We start from the raw sequence: 23,771 nt of genomic DNA, 5'->3' as shown, positions 1-23,771 counted from the left end.
ATGCTTCTGAAACAATTAAATACTTCTGAGAGGTAATATAAGCAACCCCTAAAAATTTACAAGAATTCATAGATTACACTGTCATGTGATAACTAGACTCCAAAATGAGCTTCTACTTTTTCCTGCTCTGGTCCCACAGATAAGCATTAGAGCATCTAGTTAAAACTGTCATTTGCAAAGCTAAAGGAACGGAAAGAACTGAACTCCATTTCAAGACAGAAATTACCTGAACAGGGAACAGAACAAAAGAATGAAATTCTTAGGGGCTGAATGATGTGCAAAACTGCTTCTCTCTCTCAAAAAAAGTATTATCTAAGATGTTACACTAAATTTAAAAAGAAAAAAATTATAAGCCACATTTTTCAACAATATAAAAATATTCTACATGAAGAATGCTGTGTGAGAGGATCTCCTCAGTGGTATGGTGAGAGAATGAGAGCAGAAGATAGAGTGAAACAATCAGTTGCCACACCAGAAACCCTTTCCTGCATTTTCCCTACCCAAAACCTCTGCTGCCTGTGATTACCCTCATCTGAGGAACCTGTGAGTTTTTCCCAGCCACCCAACCCTCTCTCAAGCCTACTGATGTTTTTCCCTAGCACACTCAGAGCTCTGCCTGAGACCTCTCTCCCTCCTGTGCCCCATCAGTGCTACCATTCCCAGGGATGGCTTTGAGCTGTCTCTGTCATGGTATTTGTATATGAATAGTAAGTTTCACACTCTGACAGCCCAGTGAAGGGCCAGCAGTCCTTATTGTGTCCTATGGGGCAGAACAGAAAAATATAGCTGCCCTTCAGCCTTACTCTAGCTAATGCAAAGTGAATTATTCTTCATCAGCTTTATGGTATTTGACTTTGAAAAACTGAATTTATCTGGTCTTTATGCAAATTAAATTAATGTCACTCCAGGTGAAAGGTTTCATGTGACAGGCCTTTTAAATTTAATCTTTTTTTTTTCAAACTGTCTGTTATCTTCTATTTAAAAACATAAATTGAATATTAAGTATGGGCTTATTGCAGCTATTAATCATTCAGCTAAATAAAAGCACTAGCAAACTGCGAATAGCAGTAAATAAAATAATAGGTCTGCTACATCTTAGTTCCATGTACTCTGGCTGTGGAGTGAAAGATGAAATAAGAGCTGTCACACAGTTTAGGGAAAATTTTGCTAGTTTGTGCTTGGGCACTTGCATCCAAGGTAGATGTGGCAAGGTGGAAATTGTCCCCCGACCTCCTGCTTCTTTGATAGATGTCTTTTGCCAGTTGCAGACAGGGAAAATTGCAAACTCTTCAAATCAAAACACTAGTATGAAATTATTACTGAGGTAGTTTAAGCCTGCCCACTCTATTTTTCCCCCTGTTAAGTAGTCAACCTCTGAGACTTAGCAAAGGGAAGAAAAGGGGAAAGAGGCATTATGTGAACAGGAAAAAAAACCCCAAAGAACTCCAGAATTCTTGACCCGTTCTTCAAATTATGTACCAAAAAACCCACAAAAAAGACATTTTGCTCAATGTTCAAGAGCAGAAATCCAGAATTCCATTCCCTGTGAAGACAAACTTCATTATTATGTAGCTACCATCATTCATCTCCCTTAATTTTCTATATTTTCTTCTGTGCTTTGTCCCTTCTAACCCTCTCCTTTCTACCTTTCTGCTTTCTTAATTAAATCTTCTCTGTTCTTGTGATGCTTTCTTCATCCTTTACTATTCATAATTGTCCTCAGGCAAGTGAAAAACTTAGAGTTTGTGTTACTAGTCCTTCATCAGGCAGAATACAAATTCTTTGTGACTTTTCTGTGCAGATTGTTTATTAGCTCCTTGATTCTATTTTTTCAGATGTGTGAGACAGACAGACTTCATTGCTATTTCTTCACAATAAGGGAGAAAGTTGTTAATGGAATGTAAAACTAGGAAGATCAATCTAGGATTGACTTTGCAATTGACAGCTCAAAAACTGTTTTCCCCTGGACCTTTGCAATTTCTTACCTATATTTGTTTCTCCTGATGGTGCCTTTCTTTTCCCAGATTGGTGCGTATACTCCCTTCCAAACCAGAGAAGAAAGGCATCTCTGTAACATTATTGCTTGCATCGTTCATTTTCTTAACTTTTTTCCTTTCCTCTTCATGATGAAAGGAGATTTGGCAAACTCGAGAAAAGTCCAACCCTTTTCATGTTTCTCATAAATCAGATTCATTTTCTTATATCTGCTTACCTACTCACTCATTTACCAATCTTTCATGTATTTAACAGTCTTCCTAGTCCACTGATTATGCTGTTAGCCCAGCAAGGAAGAGGGCTTCACTATTAGAGTGCTCACTTCATTTGATCACTCAGAGAATTACACTATAATGATCCTCTAATTACAGAGCTGTTGTGCTGTGTTAAGTTGTTAAATCCTTTCTATATGTGCTGTCAACCGTTTACACTGTTCTTCTTGCCCCAGACTTAAAATTTCCAAGCATACTACAGTGATAGCTGACAACAGTATTGACAAACATAACGTACAGTGTATGGCCTGACGAAAAGTGAAAGGACTTTGAAAAAGGTCTTGGAATGTGAGAGAAAGCCAATATTACGACAAATGTTTTAAACAATGTGCATTTTCCTATAAACCAGTTCATTCTTGTTTTTCTTTTTTTTTTTTTTTTTCTTTCTGCAGTGGTTATGTCTTTGATTATGATTACTACAGAGATGATTTCTACAATCGGTACGTGTGGTTATATTTTTGTATATCCTACACCATTTCTACTGTTTGTTTTTTTTTATAATGTAATCACATCATTCGGTTAGACAGCTCTGCTCTGATCTTACATATTATTCATTTCATTATTTCTACTGTATATCAGAAGAAGCTATTTGAATATATCACAAACAAAGAAGATCACCACCACTAAATGTATGCTCATTAAACAGCTCTTTTGGTCTTATCCTTCTCTGAGAGCTTTTGGGGCATTTTCTGTACTGAACAGTTTAATGGTAGTTTAATTTCTCAGTGTTTCCTCCCACAGAGTTCTTCCAGGCTTACTGTCACTGGAACGTATAGCAGCTGTAAAATTCTTCAATATTACACCTGTGTCTTTGTCTTATCACCCATGTGTATGAAAAGATGTAGAATGACTCCTTCAAAATGTGTCTTCCAAGAACATTTAGAAGTCTAGAAGGACACTGAGGGAAGCAAGACCACAAGTTGAACAGCATGTGTGTTTGTATAGGAGGAAAAGAAGTGTGGATACCTGAGCAACTGGAGACTTGTTCCTGGAGTACGTACACACAGCCTAGCTCAGCATTATGGGAATTTATTCATTCAGATGTAGCAGAATGACCACAACACCGGGTTAGCATGGTTGTTCATGGATAACCAACCAGTTGTGTCTCTGCATTACAGCAGCCTGGTTTAGCACAAGTCAAGTGAGTCAGAGAGGAACAAAACATTGCTCCACCAACTTCTTCTAATCTGAGATTTTTTTTATGTAAAGCAATGGACAATAGCAGGGGAACAGTTTACACCCTGAGGTTAAGTCACCGTGCGCTATGTATCTTTCTGCTTAGGTACACTGGAGGAAAAATTTAGAATCAATTTTTTTTATTTTCTTTTTTTTTCCCGGGGTTGGTTCAATTTGAGCCTCTAGTTTTGTTTTTGCATGTAGATGACCATGCTCACTTGTCACTTCAGCTCTGTCCACAGAGCTAAAAATAGTGCACTGTAAACATACAGAGTAAAAGCCATCAAAGCAGTTTAATCCTGCTCAGTCCAGCCTTGACAGTAGGAGCAGCTCGTATCCTGTAAAAAGGTAACTTCTACAGGCTTGTGTTTACTTTCCCCAAGGTTACTGCTCCAAATTTCATCAGTGGATTTGTGTGTTTTTAAACAGAGTACTGTTTCTGACCTATACCACCTGAATATTAAAGTCATGTGTCTTTAGTTTTTTCCCTAATTCTGTCAAATATGGGTAGCACAGGTGAACAAAAATAACAGTTAAATTTCCACAAGAAAATAAATACTTATGAGGCTTTAAAGATTACTTCTGTGGAGCCTCAAGCCTATCTTGGTGATTGTCTTATGGAAAACCGCTGATAGTGAAATGTGTCCATAATCCATTCAATTGTATAATTTTCTGATTTTGAAATCTTTCAGGATTAAGACAGCAGAATTTTTATGGTCAAAAGCCAAATATGAGATTGGTCTCACAAGGCTGGACATGTTGATATGTTGACATAAAAAGCTTAGCAGGTTAAGGGTTCCTGTTAGAACCAAGTTAATGGAAGTGGAAAATGAAAAGCTCTTCATGGTAGGCATGGAAAAGAAAATCCCATGGAAAGTTCAATGTACAAGAAACATGCTTATAAGAAATATAAATTAAGAAATATAGTCATGATTCTCTGAGTTTCTGAACTTCTGAACTTCCTGAATTTCTGTGTTTTACCCAAACCATAGGTCTTGTTTTCTAATATTCATTAATTTTCCAGCCTCCCAAAGGGAGAAAACACCTATCTTATCTTGACTAAAGCATTGGTGGGGTCAGGAAAGGGTGACAATAATGGTTAGGGCTGTGAAATAAAATCTGTATGAAGACAGACTGACAAGATCAGTACTGCACAATTTAGAAGGTGGGTGAAAGAAAAGGTATTGTTATATGCATATTAGTGATTACTGGGACAAAAAATTGCTTCAGAACTGAGCATTTCTGTTTATCATTTCCCCTATTGCAAGCACAAGGAAAACAGGCAGGGTACTTCAAAACTAAAAAAAAGGAAGCCAAAATATTTACATACTTTAAAAAATAAAAGTAAGAATAGTAATATTAGATATCAGTCCTTTTATATATTTCAAAAAAAAAGATGAAGCACAGTTTTGCATTTCACTATTATCTAAACATGAACTATTGGAAGCTAGAAAAAAATGGCCTTCAGGGGAATATAAGAGGAATTTTGGGAGGAATATAGGAATGCTGTCAGGGTATTCAGAGATGCAACAAGGAAAGCCAAGGCCCACTTGCAACAAAATCTGGCAAGGGATGTCAAGGATAACAAGAAGAGCTTCTTTAAATACATCAGCAGTAAAAGGAAGACTGGGGATACAAGTGGGTCCACTGCTGAATGAGGTGGGTGCCCTGGTGACACAGGATGCAGAGAAAGCAGAGTTACTGAATGCCTTCTTTGCTTCAGTCTTCACTGCTAAGTCTGGCCCACAGGCATCTCAGCTCCCAGAAGAGAGAGAGAAAATCTGGAGAAAGGAGGACTTCCCCTTGGTTGAGAAGGATTGGGTCAGAGATCACCAATGCAAACTGGATCCTCACAAATCCATGGGCCCCGATGCAATGCACCCACAAGTGCTGAAGGAGTCGGTGGATGTTCTTGCCAAGCCACTCTCCATCATCTTTGAAAGGTCATGGAGGACAGGAGAGGTGCCCAAGGACTGGGGAAAAGAAAATGTCACTGCAGTCTTCAAAACGGGCAAGAAGGAGGACCTGGGGAACTATAGGCCAGTCAGCCTCACCTCCATCCCTGGAAAGGTGATGGAGCAGTTCATTCTGGAGTTCATCTCCAGGGCTGCAGAGGAAAAGAAGGTTATCAGAAGTAGTCAACATGGATTCACCAAGGGGACATCATGCTTGGCCAACCTGATATTCTTCTATGATTTTGTGACTGGCTGAGTTGATGAAGGGAGAGCAGTGGATGTTGTTTATCTTGACTTGAGCAAGGCTTTTGACACTGTCTCCCATAACATCCTCATGGACAAGATAAGGAAGCATGGGTTAGATGAGTGGACAGAGAGGTGGATGGAGAATTGGCTGAAGAGCAGAACTCAGAGGGTCGTGATCAAAGGAGCAGAGTCTGGATGGAAGCCTGTCACTAGTGGTGTTCCCCAGGGGTCTGTGCTGGGTCCAGTCCTGCTCAACATAATCATCAATGACCTGGATGATGGGATAGAGTGTAACCTCAGCAAGTTTGCTGATGATACGAAGCTGGGAGGAGTGGCTGATGCACCAGAAGGCTGTGCTGGCATCCAGCGAGACCTGGACAGGTTGGAGAGCTGGGCCGAGGGGAACCTGATGAAATTCAACAAGAGCAAGTGCAAGGTCCTGCAGCTGGGGGAGGAACAACCCCATGCACCAGTACAGGCTGGGGGCTGACCTGCTGGAAAGTGGCTCTGCTGAGAAGGACCTGGGAGCGCTGATGGACAGCAAGCTGACCATGAGCCAGCAATGTGCCCTTGTGGCCAAGAAGGCCAAGGGTATCCTCGGCTGCATTAAAAGGATTGTGGCCAGCATTTTGACAGAGGTTATCCTCCCACTGTACTCTGCCCTAGCGAGGCCACATCTGGAGTAATGCATCCAGTTCTGCGCCCCCCAGTTCAAGGACAGGGAACTGCTTGAGCAAGTCCAGCAGAGAGCTACCAAGATGATCAGGGGGCTGGAGCATCTCCCTTATGAGGAAAGGCTGAGAGACCTGGGTTTGTTTAGCCCGGACAAGAGAAGACTGAGGGGGCATCTCGTCAATACTTATAAATATCTGCAGGTTAGGTGTTAGGATGATGGGACTAGGCTCTTTTCAATAGTGCTCAGTGACAGCACCAGGGGCAATGGGCACAAGTTGGAACACAGGAAGTTCCACCTCAATATGAGAAAAAACTTCTTTCCTGTGAGGGTGCCAAAGCAGTGGAACAGGCTGCCCAGGGAAGTTGTGGAGTCTCCTTCCCTGGAGACATTCAAAATCCACATTGGATGCGTTCCTGTGCCCCCTGCTCTGGGTGTGCCTGGTCAAGCAGGGGGGGTGGACAAGATGATCTCTGGAGCTCCCTTCCAACCCCTACCATTCTGTGACTCTGTGAATAATTGCATAATGATCTTTTGCATGATAGCTTAAACTTCTGAAACATTTTGTTCCAGTATTGTCAAACGGGAGATTGTGAGCAATCAGTATATCATTCAATACTATAAACGTTGAGTGGCAAAGCCCAGTAATATTTCTGGTAAAAGCTGCGAAATTGTTTTAGTGTTCATCTTCATACACAATTGTTTAGTTATGCTTACAATGGCTAGAAAGTTCTTATTCAGTAAGAACATCCAAGGCCATGGAGTTCAAGTTCAGTGGGGGTGACAGGATCTCTGTGACATATTTTGTAAACAGCTATGGAAAAAGAGGGACCTGGTTATATTTGCTGTAGGCTTATAGTACAGACAATGTTAAGGATCCTGGGATTTAAGCATTAGGTGTTTACTTGCCAGAAAGTGGGTTAGAAGACTTTCTGCTTCCTGTTCAGTATGCTGTTGGACACTGTGGTGAGTGAATTACTGTTCCTTGTGTGTCTGTTTTCAAATGTGTATCTATCTGCCCAGCTGGGTGACAGTAGTCAGAATTGTGAAAATTAATCATGCAGTTATAAATTTCCATAATTACTAGTTGCAAGTATCATTTGAAGGAAGTTCAAGGATATTTTGTGAGAATGTTTCTTGTCCCTTGGCTTCAGTGTCTGAACTGGAAACCTTAAATTTCTGAACTTTCTTCTCCTGACCTGTCCTATTCAGATCCCATAGCTTTTATGTTCTAAATACATCTATTGCTTTGATTACCTTTTCTACTGCCTTTATTTTCTTCTACACAGGTTGGTTAGCCACTGTTGATAACTGTGGTTTTAGGATTGCTGTATTCTGTTTGGAAACACTAGTTCATTTTGGTTTTATTGACTGTAGTAGTAATTCTCTGAATATCTACATGCTACAGTGTTTTGGTTTGAACAAGACTTTTTTTTTTATTAAGCATGGTTGGTTATTTTAGTGATTCTACATCAATTCGTTTTTCAATAAAGAGAACATATGCTGGGGCCTCTTTGCTATGCATTCAGAAGGACATACAGGTCCCTCACTATAAAGACTCTTCTCCTATTTTACAAACTGCAGGATATTTCTTTATGGTGATGGTTAATTTCTTTTTCTTTCTATAAGGATAGCAGATAGAAAACTAGAATTTAAGCCATGCGTGTAATAAAGGATCTGAAACATCACCACAACAAAATGTACTGCTGTTAGTTGTGCGCAATGAAATGGTGTGGACCTGTGGAAAGCAGGTTATGGGCTTTTCATACTGCAAATAACAGAGTCCCATAATGTATCCCTCATTTAAATTATGCAAAAAAATATAGCTATGCATTGGTCTGTGACTGAAATCTGAATATGGCACTTAATGTGCATAGGTCCTTGAAATCTAATTTGACTGTGATATAAAGTGATTGCAGTTTCAGAGGGTAATTTTCTCAAAGAAATCATGAAAATTTAGTTGACAGGGTTTCCATGATATGAAATCACAGAAAGTTTTATGAAGTCTAACTGACTTAATCTTTTCTAGGTTGTTTGACTACCACGGCCGTGTCCCCCCACCACCCCGTGCAGTGATTCCACTGAAGCGTCCTCGTGTGGCTGTGACAACAACTCGCAGAGGCAAAGGGGTTTTCTCCATGAAAGGAGCATCAAGATCCACCTCAAGTGGGGCTTCTTCCTCAGGATCCAAATGTGAGTTCCTCATATCAGTTGGATATTATTGAAATAATGATCCTAGTAATTTCTGCAAGCACACAGTTTCCACTGTATAGCTCCGTTGCAGTCATTTCCTACCCTCAGCCTTTAGCTTGAAAAACTGTTTTGATTAACAAAGCTGCTATGCATTTCCTGCAAGTCAAAGATCACACTGATGTAGCTTTTGAAAGAAATCCCTTCCATGACATTTGACCTGCAGATCACTCCCTTGGCCTCAGAAGAAGCCTGTTTAAAATCCCCTATCAACCTAACTGCTTATACACCATGAGGTCTTGTGAACAGCTGATAATAAAGCAAAACTAATAATCTTGTAATAGAGGCATGCTGATTTCTGTTGAGACTTAAGAATTTTATGTCAGCTGGTGGGAGGGGTGGGAAATGGGGGGGAGGGGGGAGGTTGTTCTTTTTTGCCAGATGTCTGTGCGGGTAGAAAGAGGCAAAGTGTCTTTGCCTGTTCTAAATGGAGGGCAAAACAGTTTTGGCAACTTGGGATTATTCAACCCTTCCTTAGTGAGTTGGCCTCAGAAAAGCTGATGAGCAATAGGCATTCCCTCCTCCAAGCTCACCACCCAGTAGTATTGTCCTGGGAACTTCATCTTCCTCTCCATGCATCTTTCAGCACCTACCTGTCTTCCCCTGCCCCTTATGTGGAGTGATACTGTCCTTGGAAGCGTCACTGGAAGAGGAAGAGAAAGATCAGGTAGGGATCAGATATTAGAAAGAATGAAGGGACTTCAATAAGACACTTGTAGTACCAGACTGGACAACAAAGCATCATGTTATCTTACACACAACAATGAAATAATTGAATCTACCAACACTACACCTTACTGGAAGAGGGGTTAATTATGTCATCAACTTGAGCCAATCATATACCCTGCCTGAATAACCTATTCAAACGTCACACATTAGCATCTAACAAAGAAGATTTGCCTCTAGTGAGCCCACTAGGATCCATTACTTATCCTATTGTTTGAACTGATGGTATCCAAGACCTTGAAAGAAGACATGTAATAAATTGAAAGAAAACATGTAATAAATATGCATGTGACTAGAAGAATGGAACTGTGATAAACAGAGAAAAAGATAATGTTTTACACTGAGGAACACAAATCTCAGGCCATTCCTTGGAAAGGATGACATTCTGAGAAAGGGAGTCTCTGTTGGTTGTACAGTCAAATCACACAGAAGTCTCCAGTGAATGAATTGGCTGGATGCCCATTACCAATAATGGGAGCTTTGATACCTACCACATAGGAAGACATCTATATTTAGGTGTCATATTATGGAGCTCACTCATACCCTAAGAGGATGTCTGGGAGTAGCAACACTTCCTTTGTTCTCTGGAGGATGAACATGAGCCTAGACATTTTCATACACATCTTGAACTAATCCCCTTGTCCATAGCTCTTTCCTCAATACATTAAATAATGAATTATGATTCCTTATATTAATTTAAAGGAAAGCATACAGCTCAAGGTCTTCACTTTAGTAGACTTTAAATTATTTTGTTAGTTTTTTCTAGCTCTTGAGTCTTTGGGTTTTCACACAGTGAATCAAAGCTTTAGTAAGCATATGCTCTTACAGATTCATTCATTAGATCTCCTTTGTTCATCCTTTACTGTTGTCTTATCCATATGAAATTTTAGTATTATCAGTACATTCAATTCACTAACTGTCCTAAAGCATGGTCTAATAAGAATGGGTTTTTTGGACTCACTTTGCCTTGAGAGGATGAATTATCTTCAGGTAAGTTTTTACATATATATTTCTCAGTGTCCAGAACAACTCTAAAATTCTTCTTAGTATATCCCAATAGCAGTCAAGGAAATCTCTCACCCAGAAATCCAGATTATCATTGTAATAAATGGGACAGAGCATAGTAATATAGGTATCAGATCCTCAGAATAATCATCAAATTTGCTTAATCGTTTATTCTGTGTTTCATAAAATAGTTCACAGTACCATGTCAGGACTTAAGTAATGCATAACATAGTTTATAGAATTCAACCCTAGACTGAGTACCCAAAGCCACTTGCTAGAACACCTCCAAAATACTGCCTGCATAACATAGCAAATATTGCAGAACCTGTAAATTATTTAATAGAAGTGCAAGCAGGAGTGCAGAGACCCTAACAGAGAGTGTTATGCCCCTGTGAATGTATCCTTCAATGTGTTCAGGTGTGATGTGAATTCTAAAAATGTCAGTCTTGGAGCTTGAGGTGACAAGATCATCTTTGGATCAAGCTCTTTAACACTGAAGGGAGAGCTGCAAGATGCACCACTAAAAACGTGGGCTGATGTTTTGACCTCTCCTGGGTTTCTGCCCTCAGTTCTTTACAATTGCAGTTGGAACACAACTGCAGAGACCATTCATTTTGCTGGTATAAATTGCAGAAAATATTCTTTCTGCATGCAGCACACCTTTAAAAAGAGTCAGACATACATAAAGACTTTCATGCTTGATTTCCCCATAGAATTACTTCACTTTTTGTCAAGTCCAACCAACCCATCATAAAGGTAGAAACATGATTTTGTTGACTTGGACAGGAATGTAATCAGCTTATTGTAAGACGTTTATCAGAGAAATAACCGAGCCATTCCCTTAGGGGCTTCAAGTTGGAAAGTAGAAAACGCGTGTTTTGTGGCTTCTTTTGCCATTTTATTGGAAAAGTAGGTTATATTGAATTGTGGTATGAAGCCATTTAATATTATATTGCCCCTTACTCTGCACTGATAATCTGAACCCCTTGAACCAATGCACTGTTGATTCTAATTGTGATTTATTGCTAGTTAAATAAAGGATCTCTTCAATAAGGAGAAACATAGCTTGTAGGAAGGAAAATATTTTAGGTGTTAATGAAATTCAAGACCATAAACCAGCTTAATCGCAGGTTCAGAATTAACTACATCAAAACGGTATTGCTTATGCTTGAAGGATTTCACCCCCAAAGAGCAAAACTCTTATGAGATCACATCCCCTAACAGACTTCTCAGATTTAAGTAGAAATCTCATAGGCATACCTGTTCTCATAGCTGTTCTCCATGCTCAAATTGGATCCAGAAAATGAACCCGTACATGTAGTATTAAATGTCTGAACACAGGGGACCCCTCAGTGAAATTATCAGGGTTAGAGGGACTGTCTTCTGAAACCCAGCAATCCAAAGACAGAATTTTATTGTGGCATACAGCAAAGATGTTAGAAAAACATAATGCCAAAAATGCCTTGCTCACTGATGATTGTGTCTGCAGAAATAATATCTGCCCTCCAGCGCAGTAAATTTTTGTTATTCAAAAAAGTGGCAATATTTGTTCTAAGTTTGCTTCCAAAACACAAAATAAGTTAGGAGGATCTGATTTCTTTTCTGAATCAATAATTTTTCAAGGATCAGTTGACAATATTTTGGTTTATATTTTTAACTCCAAAGGCAAGAAAAAAATAAATCCACATTATCAGAAGTAACTCACAAAATGAAACATGTTGGTGTGGAAAATACATGTAGTGGTTCTTAATGGTAAGAAGCAGCAGATGCAGATTGCTATTTACAACTGGGAAAAGCTCACTTTTTCTGACAATACAGAAAATGAACTTCTTGGAGTATGCATTTTCATTTCACACATCTGAAAACAGGAGGAAAACACTAATCAAAATTTTTATACCCTGTGTGCTTGAGATTAAGGAATAGACACTTATGTTACAATATCTACTGAATTGTGCCTTTAAAGTAATTCATTTTGACTTGTGTAGTTTATATTTAGCTTCATCATCTAACCCATTTTTCAGTGAAATGTAAAGTAATACAATATGATAAAATATTTTATATTAAACATGAAGGGCTTAGATAAAAATACGTGGCATTTCTTTCTAAAGGAATCTGTATCATGCTTTGTGGATGAATCAATTTGTAGTTATGGCAAAAAATGTTTCACAAATATAGTTGTAATTCAACAGTAGAACTTTCATTTCTAAAAATGTGATTTAGTCAGTTTTAAATCTCTTGGTTTGAGTTGTATGCAGTTTATCTCCTTTGGTGCTAGATGCTTCAATGAAAGATGCATTCTGGAAGGACTTTGCATTCCTGCCAGAGGGCTGGGAAGGATCACTGAATCTAATTCCTTACTGTTGCAAGTAGCTGCATCATCTAATACTTTAAGCTCCATCTTAAAGCTAGTTAGGTTTTGGGTTTTGGCTGTTTCTTCTAATTTCCAGCTTGTATTTGTTTCTCATTTGCTCGTATCCATTTGTTGTGCCAACACCGTCTCAGCTTAAAAGTTTCATTTCCTTTTACCTTCTTTTGTCTCGGGCAAACAAGCAAAACTCTTCTGTCACACTATAGGCTTTCCGTTCTTACGGTCATCTTCATGGCCCTTCTCCCCACATAACTCCAGAATTCACTGGTTCAACCTGTACATGTTATTCTAGATGAGCTCTCACCAGGTCCTTGTACAATGGCATTGTGCTTCCCCAACTTTAGCAAGACATCATTTGACACATCCTAGCACTGCATTTTCTATCTCATGGCTGCATTACAGCAATAGCCTGTTGCCAACCTCAGACTACAACTACACCCAAGGATAATTCTGTGACTGTCTTTTCCAGCTGATAAGCTTCCATGTTAATAGAAGGAGTTCTGCTGTTAGTCAAGTGCAGGACTTGTTTTCAGCGCAATTGCATTTCATCTCTTTTCTAATATAGCATTTCTTAAAATCACCTGATGCCTCCTTCCATTCCAGTTCACTCCAAATAGATGATGCCTTCCAATTTTATGTCATCAGCAAATTTCACCTGTTCATTTTTTTGCATCAAAGTTGTTGAAGATATTTAGTCATTTTGGTGCCAGTGCTTGAGGAATTTCATTAGTACTTTCTTTCCCTTTCAACACATGCATTTCTGTCACCTGCTGGCCTTTGCTTATCTGCTAATAGGAAAAAAAGAAGGCAGTAGCTACTTTATTTTCCTGTTGTATTACTCAAAAGCAGAGGAACAGATATTTTGGACAGATGTAGCTCTGGTTTTATGTTTATCAACTGCTTTATTTCTTGCCTAGGATCAATTAAAAAAAAAATATCTGTGGAATTTTAAAGCAGAATTTATATACTCAAAGAAGGACACCTGAAGTATTTACAGTCTTTACATTTTGTCTTTTTCATAACACTGTGCTTAAAAAGCCTGAAGTTCTTCCTAAGCTCTATACCACGGAATCACAGAATGGTTGAGGTTGGAAGGGATCTCTGGAGCTCACCTGGTCAAACTGCCCTGCCCAAGCAGGGTCACCTATAGCAGGTTTCCCAGGACTGCGCTTTTGAATATCTCCAAGGATGGAAACTCCACAGCCACCTGGGCCACCTGGGCCACCTGTGCAAGTGTTTGACCACCCTCACAGGAAAAAAATAATCTTTTTCTTGTGTTTAGATGGAATTTCATGTGCTTTGATTCATATCAATGGTCTTTGACATGTTAGTGGGCACTACTGAAATGAGTCTAACTTTGTCTTCTTCATTCCCTCTTACACTGGGGAGCTCAGAACTGGACACAGTACTCCGGATATGGCCTCAGCAGTGCTGAGCAGAAGGGAAAGACCATTTCCCTCAGCCTGCTGGCAACACCTCTCCTAATGCAGCCCAGGATGTTGAAGGCCGCCTTTATCACGAGGGTACATTGCTGGCTCATATTCAGCTGTTGTTCATCAGGACCCTTCACAGGCGCATAATGCACATCAACTCCTGGCTACGTGGCTAGTGCCACCGTGAGGGGTTTGGCTTTTATGACAGCAGGGTGTTCTTTAATGACTACAACATGCTAGAGAGGGATGGAATCCACCTGTCCAAAAGGGGTAAGGGAATGTTCAGCAGTAGGCTGGCTAATTTGGTGAGGCGGGCTTTAAACTGAAGGACCTGGGGGAAGGGATCGTTGTGAAAATGCTCACACCAGCATGTCCAACGGGGGAGTAAGTCAGGCCAAGCAGAGTGGTGACAAGTGTTCCTTAGCTGTCTCCCAAGAGGTGAAACAGAAGAGTAATCACCTCAAGTGTACGTATACAAATGCATGCAGTCTAGGAAACAAACAGGAGGAACTGGAGCTCCGTGCCCACTCAGAGGTTATGACATCATAGGATTAAGCAAAACACGGTGGGACAACTCAAATGACTGGGGGATCGCAATGGACGGTTATAGGCTCTTTCGTAAAGACAGGCAGGGTAGAAGAGGTGGAGGAGTTGCACTCTACATTAAGGAAAACCTTTAATGTATTGAAGTCAACTATGGTGATTGTGACTGCTCTATCGAATGCCTCTGGGTTATAATCAAAGGGGTTGTCTCCAAGCAGGACCTCACAGTGGGCATCTGCTATTGACCTCCTAACCATGATGCCGATGCCGATGAAGGGATACTTGGGGCACTAAGGCAAGCTTCCGGCCAACAGAACCTGGTCCTTATCGGTGACTTCAACTATCTGCTGGAAGAACAATACGGCAGCTCACATGTCATCCACCAAGTTCCTGGAATGCATGATAAAAATATTAGATGTGCCAAACAGGAATGAGGCACTGCTAGACTTGCTATTCACAAACCGAGAAACCCTGCTTTGTAGTATCTCAGTGAGAGCCTTGGCTGCAGTGACCACAATATTGTGGAGTTTGGGATCCTTCTGAGCATGCTGAAGGTCAGCTCTAAGACAAGGGTTCTGGATTTTAGAAGAACAAACTTCAGTTCACTCAGGGCTCAGCTGGGAGGGATTCCATGGGATGCTTCCATGGAAGATAAAAGAGCTAGTGAGTGCTGGGAGTTCTTCAAGAACTCTTTATTGGAAGCACAAAGCCAATTTATCCTCTACAAAGGAAAGGGAAGTAAGTGGAGTAAGAGGCCCCCTTGGCTCAACCATGACCTCCTGGGTCTACTCAAATCCAAAAGGGAAGCACACCAGAGATGGAGAAGTGGAGGATTATCTGTCAAGAGCTACAAGAGCATTGCTAGAGCATGCAGAGAAGCAGTTAGAAAAGCAAAAGCCCAGCTCGAATTGAAACTGGCTGTAGATGCCAAAAATAACAAGAAAGGTTTCTTCAGGTATGTCAACCAAAAGCAGAAAAAGAAGGAAAACATAGGCCCACTGTTAAACAGAATAGGAGAGTCAGCCACCAGCGATGCTGAAAAGGCAGAGGTCCTCAACACTTTCTTCACCTCTGTCTTTACCAACACTGTCGGGTCCCAGGCTTTGGGAATGACATTCCCAGTTGATCCAAACACTGATCCACCATCAGTGAAGGAAGAATTAGTACATGAATTATTACAGGAGCTTGATCCCTACAAATCAATGGGCCCTGATGCCATCCACCAAGGGTGTGGAGAGAGCTGACTGACATAATTGCAAGGCCACTCTCCATAATCTTCGAGAAGTCGTGGAGAACAGGGGATGTCCCGGAGGACTGGAGGAAGGCAAATGTTACTCCTATCTACAAGAAAGGCTCGAGGGAGGATCCGGGTAACTATAGGCCCATCAGCCTTACTTCAGTCCCTGGGAAAGTTATGGAACAAATCCTCCTGGGGCCTATCACAAGTCAAATGAAGCACGTGATTGGGAAAAGACAACATGGCTTCACTAAGGGCAGATTGTGCTTGACAAACCTGGTGGCCTGCCATGACAAAGTGACTTGCCTGGTTGACATGGCGCAGGCAGTGGACGCTGTCTACCTGGACTTCTCCAAGGCCTTTGATACAGTCCCCCACAGCCTCCTCCTGAAGAAATTAATGTGTTATGGCCTAGACAAGTGGTCTGTGCAGTACATGGGGAATAGGCTGACAGGCCACACCCAAAGGGTGGTGGTAAACAGCTCCAAGTGGCAACCTGTCAGTAGTGGGGTCCCCCAGGGATAGATATTGGGCCCAATGTTATTCAACATCTTCATAAGTGATCTGGGTAACGGCATCAAGTGTAGCCTGATGAAGTTTATGGATGATACCAAGTTGAGTGCGGAAGTAGACACTCCAGAAGGGAGAGGTGCTCTGCAAGGATATCTGGATAGGCTGGAAGAGTGGGCCAGCAAGAACCTTATGAAGTTCAACACAGAGAAGTGTAAGGTCATGCACCAGGGAAAACATAATCCGGGAGTGCAGCACAGACTGGGATCCACCTGGCTGGAGAGCAGCTCTGTGGAAAGGGACCTGGTGGTCCTGGTGGACAGGAAGCTCAACATGAGCGAACAGTGTGCTGCTGCGGCCAAGAAGGCCTACAGGATGCTGGGTTGCATCAAAAAGGGCATCGCCAGCAGAGAGAAAGAAGTCATCATCCCACTCTACTCAGTGCTTGTCAGGCCACACCTGGAGTACTGTGTACAGTTCTGGTCCCGCTATACAAAAAGGATGTGGACAGGCTGGAAGGGGTCCAGAGAAGGGCCACCAAGATGACCAAAGGACTGGGAAGCCTGCCATACGAGGATAGGCTGGGAGAACTGGGTTTGTTCAGCCTTGAGAAAAGGAGGCTTACAGGGGATCTCATCACCATGTACCAGTACTTCAGGGGTAGCTACAAAGAAGATGGAGACTCCCTTTTTACACGGAGTCCCATGGAGAGGACAAGGGGGAATGGACCCAAGTTGCTCTTGGGGAGATTCTGACTGGACATGAGAGGGAAAATTTTCACATTGAGGACAGTCAACCATTGGAATAATCTCCCCAGAGAAGTGGTTGACTCGGCAACGTTGGACACCTTTAAGAGTCATCTGGACAGGGTGCTGGGCCATCTTGTTTAGACTGTGGTCTTCCTAGAAAGGTTGGACTAGATGATCCCTGAGGTCCCTTCCAACCTAAGATTCTGTGATGCTGTGATAATTCGTCTTTAGCAATTGCTGCTCACTACAGAAATATCCAGTACAATATAACTGAGAGTGGATTTTCTCTAGAAGGATGATTTTGAATATTTGTACAGTTTTCTGCAAATTAAGACAATAAGAAACTCAGATAATGATACCATCACAGTGTCGGAACCAGGGTGGAAATTTGGAACTTTTTGCACAGATTTGTTGAAAATCTTTCCCCTTTTATCTTTCAGTCCTTTTTAGTGTTAACTTGAAGTGATTGACTGTGTGATGCAATGTCCTAATTAATGACCTTATTAAATGTGAATGATAAACTGTAGATTCAGTGACCAAAGTTTGAGCAAATAAATTTGGCATAGGGGAATCTTGCAAGATAGCAATTAATCTCCTCAGTTGTTAATAGAACCTTTCCTTGCTGTTGAACCCCTAGTGCTGTGTCTGTGTTTCCTGTGATGCAGTCTTCTTCCCAAACTGATTTCTCACTGAGACACCCCAGGGAAACCCCTGTGAAGCAGAAGGTTTGACCTGAATTGAACAGTAGCCCTACATATGTGCCGGTTTCCTCACCAAATTCAGAAGTGCAAATGTTTTCTGCTTTGCTTTTTAGACTACGAACAAATCTCATTAGGTCCTTGTGGTGTCTCTTTTGACCTTTTGACCTTTTAGCCTTGGCAAGCCTGGTGGTCAAGGGACCACCTCTAACACAACAGCTAGTCCGCACAGGATCTGTTGCCTGCTGTCTTCATAGCAGGCTGCTGCAGACACTTAGCATTCCTCATAGGACAGATTCACACCATTTCACCCTGGAATCTGCACTGATCTGTTACTCCAGCACAGACCAACCGCTGCCCCCAGGCAAGCAGTAACCTTCTAAATACATAGTTGTCAGAATCTTAACGTTTTGTTACAGATCTGGTGGATTGAACAGTGACCCGTTATTTCTCCAAGAACATTTTAAGGTCTTGCTCTGTAACTATACTGAATAATTCCATCAAATACTATATAGCATATGAGGATCTAGCACAATGGTTACTTTTAAGCTTTGTTCTCTAAGGCCTACCATTCATTCGATATGAGATGTTTCAGTCTATGATAGTGTGAAATATGCAATTTCCTAATATGAGCATGTGATTAAACAAGTTCATTACTGCATATAGCAACCTCCTGTCTTTAGCTGACTTGTTGTAACTATAATGCACATGACCCAAACTCTAAAATAAAAAGCTTAGGTTTCAACCTCAGTTGAAACCTTCAAGTTTGCAATAAGGCTGGTTTAGAAGCAAACACATACTCATTCATTACCACTGAAGCAGGCAGTAGCTTGCCTGAACACTTCATCATCAGATTTTGGCTGTCCAATAAAAAATAGCCATGAGACACTATGATGAGGTACATGCCCATGAGTGAATGAACAGGACTTATAAAGCAAGGTATAGCCAGGAGACCCTTTGGACAGAAAGGGAACATGTTCTTCTCCATGGTAGAACATCCCTTTTCCTAGGCTCACTAAGGGCTCTCCCATTGTTGAATACACACCCCAAAGTCAATGCACGTTCTTCTTCAGCAACTGTAAGGATGGAAGAGTAATACTGCTCAGTGTTTTTCCATTGCCAGTCTCTCACAGTTTAAGGCAATGGTCTATTTCTTCCTACAACAGTTTTAAGAGTGACAGCTGTGTTATCTACTCTTGACCTTTAAAAATTGATTTATTTCTCCATGATAGCACAGGTTCCTATTTTCTCCTCTTCACCTTTTCAGCATCTTATCCTAGCACAGACCGGGCAATTGGATCTATTTGGACTACCTTTGACCATAAAAATATGTCCTGTTAATGCCATAATAATCAGATCATTCATGAGTGCTGCAGTGCTGTTTCTTCTGAAGCCAAAACACCTCCAAAGCAGTTACTCTTTCTTATGTTAGACAGCAAGAGTGCCATAATGCACATAAATGAAGAGTAATGCAATGCAACAAAGATTTGGAAACTTCAGCTCTTAATTTGTGGCCATTGCCTCCATGTCCCTGGATGTGATCATAAAAAGAAATATTCTCATACATTATCTATAGCTGGAAAAAGAACCAGAAATTACCAGAACTGAAAGCTTTTCAAGCAATAATACTTAACACCGTCCATTGCAATGAAGTTGTCGACTGGAATATAACATTGCATTGCTGGCTTCCTAGCATTTATGTTACCATTCACTCTCGTTGAAAAATACCTACTGCTAGTGTAAGGGATCTTTTCATTATTGTTCTTATTATTACAAAATAGTCCAGCAAAATAGCATTGTAGGACTGTAAACTGTCTCTCATATTTGAATCATTCTTTCACTATAGGCGGTTTTGAACTACTTGAATTTACTAAGAATGCCCTTGAGATGTTTTGCCTGAAATACTTATTACAGAGCAATACACCTCACATAACCCCTTGCCATTAAATTTTACCTTGTAGCGAGATAAATCTTGTGATTTCCCAGGATTCAGCATTTTTAACTAACAATGTTCATTTTAAAAGTCAAATCTCTAAAAATACTGACAGAAATGAAACAGTAGACTTTGTACTACAGAGGAAAGAAAAAAGAATGTGATTTGTTCATGGGGGGCTGCAAATATAGTTTAATTCATGTTTTGCATCTTTGCTCTCTTTCCACAGTGAAATCAGATGAGTTGCAAATAATCAAGAAGGAATTAACCCAAATCAAAACAAAAATTGACTCCTTGCTAGGGAGACTGGAAAAGATTGAAAAGCAGCAAAAAGCTGAAGCAGGTAGGTGAAAACAAATTGTTGTCACATGAATTAAGGTAGAAACTAGTTAGCAGTCAAGCAGATGGACCAGAGAGAACAGAATCCTTCCAGAAATTTTGCTAAATAATGGAAGCCGGAGGGAAGGTAAATTAACTCTCAGGTAGAACTGTTGGGAGGATAAATTAATATTCTTCACAGAGCATGCAACATCATTTCAAGAAATGTTTTCTACGTTGTAGTAGGAAAAAAAAAGAAAATAAAAGATTCTTTCTAGATGTTCTGGAAACAAAATGTCACTAAAAATTGACTGAAAAGAGTTAAGTTAGAGGTTGTGGACCTTGGGGATACTTGTGCTATCCACATTAAGAATTATTAGATGTTCTATACCAGGAATTACTGTCTAGCCAATAGGTAATAGTCACAAGTTGCATCAAGGGAAATTCCTGTTTGATCTAAGGAAAAGAGATGAGACTAAGCAGTATGGCAGGTTGCCCAGAGAGACTGTAGTAGCTCCATCCTTGGAGACTGTCAAAACTCATTGGGCCAAGGCCCCATGGACCTGCACCAAACCTTGAGTTGGCCATGTTTTGAAGAGGGTTGGACTTGGAGAGTCCAAAGATCCCTTCCAACCTAAGCTATTGTGTGAAGCTGTAGCATCTCTGTAAAATTGGCCACACCTCTAATTCAGCTTTTCTCTGGTTTGAAGTGTTCTGTTTTGAGGCAAACCTTGGGAATGACAAAATCCAACACTGCTGTTTGATTTAATACGGAACTTTATTTCTATCAATGCAGTGATCTTGTTAGCTGAATGATCACACCTGGCAGCACTTAAAGCTATACTGAGCAGTTATAAGGAATTTTTAAGGTTGTATTTTCACCATGGTATATATAGAAAACAATCTATATCAGGAATTGCATTTGTCTATTGTATTTCCTTGGCTATTTCCTTATAAATCACATGGTATATCTCTGTACGGTAGTTGTGTACTAGCAAGCTGATTTTTATGAGAGCCAGCAGTGAAATGGAAGCGTTATCTCATGAAAAATCACAATGTTCTCCATTTTTTGATGAAATTTTTTAATGTATTTTTTGTGAAATATATGAAAGAAGTCCTGTCTCAAAATCCACAGCTGCCTGAGTGTCTGGGCAGATTTCTGTCCCTTGACTAACTCCAATCAGCTGCATGAAGCCAAAAACACCGAACAGAACACATAAAGGGAGCTCCATCAAAACTGTCTAAACCATTGGTGGGAATTAGCAGTTGAGGTTTATGAACCTGACACAGGAAAACCAGATATCTAGAACTGCAACACTCCTGTTCCTGTGCCTGCCCTATTTGCTGATCTGTTGTGGGAGTATCCCTCTGAACCCAGAGGTTTCCTGCTGGCATTCAGAAATAACTGTAATTAATGTCTTCCTAGGGCAGAACACTACAGAAAAATATTTTGTGGTTAACAATTTAAAAAACAAACAAACAAAAAGAAAACCACAAAACCAGCTCTTTAAAAAACCCTAGCTTTTATTTACAACCATTTTCTAAGCTGACAGACAAGGACCAATCTCTCAGCTGTTATAGTTACCCCACAAGATAAAGTGAGTACTTTTCATAGAATCATAGAATCATGGAATGTCCTGAGTTGGAAGGGACCCACAAGGGTGATCGAGTCCAACTCCTGTCCCTGCATAGGACAACCCCAAAACCACACCACGTGTCTGAGGGCTTTGTCCAAAGGCTTCTTGAATATTGTCAGGCTTGGCACTGTGACTACCTCCCTGGAGAGCCTGTTCCAGCGCTCCACCACCCTCGGGGTGAAGAACCTTTTCCTAATATCAAACCTAAATCTCCTCTGGCACATCTTCCTGCCATTCCCTCCAGTCGTCTCATTGCTTGCCAGAAAGAAGAATCAGCACCTGCCCCTCCTCCTCCCCTTGTGAGGAAGCTGTAGACAGTGAAGAGGTCTCCCATCTTATAGCCAGTACTCTTTAATGTCTTCATAAATGACTTGGATGCAGGACTTGAAAGAATACTAATTAAGTTTGCTGATGACATAAAATTGGGAGGAGTTGTTGACACTCTCAAGGGCAGAGAGATCTAGACAAATTAGATAGCTGGGCAATCACCAACTGCATGAAGTTTAACAAGAGAGAATGATGGATTTTGCACCTGGGGCACAGCAACCCTGGATGTCCATACAGGCTGGGGAACCAGAGGCTGCAGAGCAGCTCTGCAGGGAGGGACCTGGGGGTTCTAGTTGATGGCAAGTTGAACATGAGCCAACAGTGTGCCCTGGCAGCCAAGAGGCCAATCGTGCCCTGGGGTGCATCAAGCCCTGCATTGCAGCTGGTCGAGGGAGGGGATTGTCCTGCTCTGCTCTGCGCTGGTGTGGCCTCACCTCAAGTACTGTGTGCAGTTTCTTCCAACTCTAAAGTAAACCATTAGTACAGAGCGTGATTATCTCTTTTAGGAGAACCATACACAATATGTATTCATTATATTCTATTTTGTACTTTATGCAAGTTATATAAAAGTTAGTGTAATCAGTGAAGATGTAATTGCGAGGCACTCCATTGAATCACTTGTGTGCTGAAATACTCTGAGATGGCACATCCCTACTTCAGAGAGCTTTTATATAAAATCCATTACTATGCAAAACAACCTGCATGTCATTGTACTTTGATATCCAATTTTCGCTTTTGCTAAAGGACTGTAGTGAACTCATTTAAATAGAAATCAGCTCAAAGAGGAAAGCGTTGATTTGTATTGAATCATACTGTTATGCCTTTTGAAGACAAGCAATGAATAATCTCCTCTGAGACTAAAAACTGGTTTCAAATTGTTGATGTTTTAAAACATCAGGTGCAAAACCTGTCCCCCATATTCCTTGCCTCTCATCAGAGGGTGTGAGGAGAAAAAATAACTCAGACACCAGTAAACCTGGATCCCCATTTAAGTCTCCTGAGCTGATGAAGAGGGTTATGCAGCCTGGGTGATTAGTCTGCAGATGATTGCTTCCTCGGCTAAAAGATTTGTATAAGATGAGGCTACATCAGTAGCTGAACTATTTCATTTATGGTGTCACATGTGAGACGATTTTGTTCTTTCTGTATGGTTTGGCAATATTTTTTCTTACTTCCCTCTGCCAGAAGATGTGGCCTCACTAAGACCGGGATCAGAGAGAGGATCTATGTCTCGTCTACACAAAACAAAAATCAAGCCATCATTTTGCCCTTCTGGTTTTATAAGTTTGCATCACTTTCATGAAGAATATTTAATTATTAAACCTAGAAGTTATAGATCTGGAGGAATGCGACAGGTTAAACAGACAAGCTGGACAAGCACGGTGCATACATTGGTTACTGCTCAACAGCTGCATGAAAACTCTCCTGACAATAACAGCTGATGTTTTGTTGTCTACTATTATCAATACCTGACCATTCCAACAGGGGGAATACAGATAAGATGATTTCCTGTACATAGGGAAAGTGCAGGAATAGCTCCTTTGTAAAAATCTAAATTGGGAAGCCGGGGATAAGTAGCTGTTTTGACATGAAAAAAATAGTTAGAGATTAATATTCTCCCTGTAATATCAGAGGTGGGTGCTGAAAGGCAGGATCTTAAGTTTAGCTTCCCAGAAGAGCCCAGAAGAGCTGGTATTTTAGAATCCCCTGAAGAACCCAG

At 40.8% G+C, this 23,771-nt stretch overlaps 1 protein-coding gene across 1 annotated transcript in view; it reads left to right on the top strand.

Moving 5' to 3' along the window:
• Nucleotides 1-23,771, top strand: part of RALYL (RALY RNA binding protein like) — a 395,931-nt gene that overhangs the window by 349,104 nt on the left and 23,056 nt on the right. Inside the window, exons 6-9 of the mRNA XM_064442485.1 lie at nt 2,660-2,707; nt 8,347-8,510; nt 9,154-9,234; nt 19,999-20,112. Of these exons, the coding sequence (XP_064298555.1) occupies nt 2,660-2,707; nt 8,347-8,510; nt 9,154-9,234; nt 19,999-20,112 (407 nt within the window). The remainder of the gene's footprint in view (nt 1-2,659; nt 2,708-8,346; nt 8,511-9,153; nt 9,235-19,998; nt 20,113-23,771) is intronic.

This window comes from Phalacrocorax carbo, chromosome 2, assembly GCF_963921805.1.
Source record: "Phalacrocorax carbo chromosome 2, bPhaCar2.1, whole genome shotgun sequence".
NCBI lineage: Eukaryota > Metazoa > Chordata > Aves > Suliformes > Phalacrocoracidae > Phalacrocorax > Phalacrocorax carbo.
The sequence above is the reverse complement of the archived record's forward strand: the minus strand, read 5'-3'. Positions and strand labels throughout refer to the sequence as shown.